Source organism: Lactuca sativa, chromosome 7 (genome assembly GCF_002870075.4).
Source record: "Lactuca sativa cultivar Salinas chromosome 7, Lsat_Salinas_v11, whole genome shotgun sequence".
In the NCBI taxonomy this organism is placed as follows: domain Eukaryota; kingdom Viridiplantae; phylum Streptophyta; class Magnoliopsida; order Asterales; family Asteraceae; genus Lactuca; species Lactuca sativa.
This window is the reverse complement of record NC_056629.2, coordinates 63,396,752-63,401,429: the sequence shown is the minus strand read 5'-3', so window position 1 is coordinate 63,401,429 and position 4,678 is coordinate 63,396,752. Positions and strand designations below refer to the sequence as shown.

The 4,678-nt window shown below is 39.1% G+C and overlaps 1 protein-coding gene across 1 annotated transcript; it reads left to right on the top strand.

The window, feature by feature from the left end:
- Positions 1–592: 592 nt before the first annotated feature.
- Positions 593–1,504, top strand: LOC111877820 (cucumber peeling cupredoxin). Its single transcript, XM_023874328.3, has one exon. The coding sequence runs from the start codon at positions 657–659 to the stop codon at positions 1,350–1,352; it is 696 nt and encodes a 231-aa protein (XP_023730096.1). The 5' UTR covers positions 593–656; the 3' UTR covers positions 1,353–1,504.
- The last annotated feature ends 3,174 nt before the right edge of the window (positions 1,505–4,678 follow it).

The window sequence follows — 4,678 nt, the reverse complement described above, 5'->3', positions numbered from 1 at the left end:
TACTTTTTTCCTAATTTTATAACCATAACAAATTTTGTCAACAAGGTAAAAATGTCCATCGTAAATTTACATCCATGGTTCATTCAAGAGATAATGTAAATTTTGGTTTCACTTTAAGTCACTTATATATATGCGATACATAGTTATTTTTACTATTAAGGCAATTACGGAAACTTAATTCCAATTTTAGTCACTAAATTTGGTCCAAAAGACCATTTTCTGCATTAACTTGTAAGGTTAAATGAGTAATTCAATATGCTACCACAAAAATGACTTTTTTATATATATAAAATGTAACGCATTACCCTGAAATAATATAACATTAAGAGTTATTTATATAAAATTAATCTTTATCATATTTTCTCTCTAATGGTCGAATGGAGACAAAGTTAACGAATAGATAAACTAACATCCAAAATGAGTTAAAACCATTTTTCATATCTTCATAACCGTACGTTGAAAGAGTACCAATAATCCAATATGGCATTTATTTCATCTGAAAATTCAAATCAAGAAAACTAAAAGTAAACTCTAAAATTCAAAGCATTTAATGATGCGCCTCTTATAAATATCAAATGTCATATAGTTCATCTTGCATTCACAATTTCACAAAAGCAATAATCGGAAAAACACAATACTAGTTTCAGGGTTCAAAAATGGGAAACTTTAATATGAATTTAGTGGTGTTCATGGCTATAATGGTTGCATCCATGCAGCTTCAGGGCACTGCAGCCCAGACAAGGCATGTCGTTGGCGACGCCTTGGGATGGACCATTCTTTCCGGTGGGGCCGCTGCTTACACCACTTGGGCGTCACTTCAAACATTCACCGTCGGTGACGTTCTCGTCTTTAACTTCACCAACGGAGATCACGATGTTGCAGAGGTCTCAGCGGCGGCGTACGGCCCATGCACAGCCACCAATCCCATCTCCCTTGTAACCACTGGCCCTGCCTCCCTTACCTTGACCACCGCCGGCACCCACTATTACATCTGCACGTTTGCAAGCCACTGCCAACTTGGTCAGAAGTTAACCATTAACGTCTCCGCCGACGCCTCTACTACACCTCCATCAGCAACACCCACAACACCGGCGTCTCCACCAACCACCATCCCTACACCTCCGTTATCAGCACCCACAACACCGGCATCTCCACCGACAATCTCCCCGACAACACCCGATGTTCCCTGTCCTCCTACCTCATCTCCAAGCTCCAGCCCATCATCACCACCAACCGTCGTAACCTCCGACAGGATCACTCCGGTTCCACCACCTAGTGGAGGAGCTCCATCTTTCTCCGCCATGGTACCTTCCAGTTTCTTGATAATTGGCTTGGCTTTCTTGAACTATTAAATTTCGGACGCAAGAGATACACTTATTGATCATGTTTATCTACCAATGTTTTATTTTAATATTGTTTGCGACCACGATTACTACATGTTTTTTTTGTCCTATATTTCTTATGAGGCCTCATCAAAATAAATAAAGATTAAGAGTTTGTTTTATTTAGGAATTAGTTAAAAAAATTACTTTTCTTTATTTGCTATAATTTTTAGGCGGCAAAGACTCGGTGGTTTTGGGACTAATTTAGGATTAACTAGGGAAGGATCCCGTTTTGGGGGGTTAGAAAATTTTCGGTTCTCAAATCAATAGAAATAGTTAAAAAAAATCTTATCTAGAAATCAAACTTCGCCATCAATGATTTCAATAAGCCAATATCCCCTAATTTCAATAATGGCAGGAAAATGAAGACATATATGAAAAGATGCTCATTAACATGGTTTGATTTAAAACCACAACCCAAACACACCCAAAAGGGATGTAAACTTGAAAAGTATACAGTTAGTACAACACTAGCAAATGGTTAACTCTTAGGAAAGCTTACAAAGACAAAAAAAACAAAGCAACAAAATAGAAATCACCATTCCGATAAAAGTCTGTCGAAGAAAACTTAATGTGTTAGTCCTGTATCACACCATTTGTAACATTTTTATAGATAGAAAACGTTGTTTGCCCTTTACTTTTAGGGTTAAGTTCCAAACAAAACACATGACATTTAACCACAAATGTATACTGCTAAAATTAATAAAACTGAATAAATTGATAAAACGTAAACTAATTAAACAAATCAGGTTTTCATAGCGGAAATATGGAGTAATTATAAACAAAAAAGTAAAATTAAATACACAGAATGTAATGAACGCAATTCATATTCATCCGAGTCTATTTGAGAAGGATAAGCCAAATAACAAATCAACATCAAAACCTGGGAGAACTCCATAAAACCAACTATATGATGTTTAATCATTAGATGTTTGATATATTCAAGACGAATAAAAAGTCAAAAAGCCTAAAATTGATTCCATATAGAACTATTATGAACAAATATAAGATAATATAACTTTATTGAAGTTGAACCATTTGTAATAAGGTGATATTTACATGCATTCCCAATGATACATTATATCCCCAACGGCACCAAGCAAGTAGTCTCCGCCAAAATATGGCAATGGACTTGCACAAACTTTAGCCATACATTGACTAGAAGATAGAAATAAAGATAGAAATAAATGATCAGACAATTTTAAGATTACAATACACACAACACACATTTAATGAAACATCTCAAAATTACAGACCAAAAATTTCGTTTTTTAATTATTAATAAAACCATAGTTATCCAAAACACATGTCATAATATCTCAAACATCATATCAATGTATATCAAAATATCAGAATATAAACATCTCAGGCTAAACAATGGTGCATGCACTGCAGTCATCCCGAGCCTTTCCCCTTGCTACCGGAAGTACCTGAAACCAAAACTGAAAACTGTAAGCACAAAGCTTAGTGAGTCTCCCCAAACTACCACATACCATACACGATATGGGCCCCGCCCACACTCCGCTAACTAAGAGATACGGGTCCCGTCCACACTCAACTACTACGAGATACGGGTCCCGCCCACACTCGGCTATTATGAGATATGGGCCCCGCCCACACTCAGCTGCTATAAGATACAAGCCCCACCCACACTTAGCTACTAAACATACATACACGTATCATGCATACAACAAGTATAACTAAGTCTATCAATCAAGCATATATCCATAATTAAACTAAGCTATGAGGTACGGTCCCCGCCCACGCTTAGATACTATGAGATACGGGCCTCGCCCACACTCAGCTACTAACATTTTATACTACGGGCCGACCTTGGTGCCTTAGACTCGTTCCTACTGAAGGAAACTCACATCGCAAGGCTGACTGTTGAAAACTCGAGTGAGGAATCTCTGACTGCTGCTCCGACGACTCCCCGACTATCAATTTCACAATAACACTTAATCAGAATCTGATAATCCTTCTTAGGGTAAAATGACCATTTCACCCCTGGTCAAAGTAACGCTTGGTTTAAAGTCAATCTTCTAGTTGACCCAACTCGTCGAGTTTCTCCATCAACTCGCTGAGTCCTAGATCCTGAAATCGCGATCAAACTCGTCGAGTTTCTAGGCTACTCACAGTCACGATCTACCGATTTAACTCGCCGAGTTCTTTCACTGACTCGTCGAGTTCTACCTGAAGCTAAAACGGGACAAACCATATCAACTCGTCGAGTCCCTCTATGGACTTGCCGAGTTCCCATGTCTGATTGAGCCATCTCAATGGATTAAGCTCCTACCCTTCGAATCCAAGCTCTAAACTTCATCTACACACTGGGAAGATACCTTTAAGGGTAAAGTTTCCAACTTTACCTGCTCTTAATCCTTCTTAATGGGTTTAGCTCAAACCCTAACTCTCTAGAACATAGATCTTGGTCCAAAACCATAATACCCTAAACCAAGGCACACTATACTAGATCTAGGCTCTGAACATCAGTTGAACACGTAAAGTTCCAAGCTTTCCCTCCATGCATGGCCTTTTAGGGCTAAAAGGGCCATATTAATGCTTAAAAGCTTGCATGGGGCTTCCATGGTCATAAAGTTTACACCTTTACGCCATGGAACCCCTCCTAGATCCTAGATCTATAATATAAGTCACTTAGCACGTCCAAATCCAAAAGACCAAGGTTCTTGAACCAAAACCCTCATAAAATGGAAGTAAAAAGATCTAAGAAAAGAATGATCAAATTAGAGACTTGATTACCAGAAAATGTAGCAAATGGAGTGTAGCTTCTGGATCTACTCCTTCCCTCTTGAGCCCTCTATCTTCTTCTTCTTCCACAAGCTTCAAAAGTGCACGAAGATCACTCAAAATGCCTCACACACTCACGGAAAGCTCTAGGGTTTCGTGGATTAGGGTTTGGGACAAAGAGGCTATAAATGAGGCCAAGAGGTGGGGATTAAGATGCTTAAATAGGGTGCAAAACCCCGAAGTTAGGGTTTCATTCTGCCAGGCCTACTCGTCGAGTCTAGAGCTCTTGACTCGTCGAGTAGTTGGCTGAATCCCACGTCCAAGGCAACTTCTACTCGACGAGTCTGTGGCTTCCAACTTGTCGAGTAGCCTTTCAAACAAGAATAATTTGTAAATAAATGCGTACCAGAGTTCGAGCATTACAATTCTCCCTCACTTGTCTTAGACTTCATCCTCGAAGTCTACTACGTCTAAAAACAACACCGGGTAGTGCTCCCTCATCTCCTCCTCGAGCTTCAATGTCCACTTGAACCCTTACGGTGCTACCA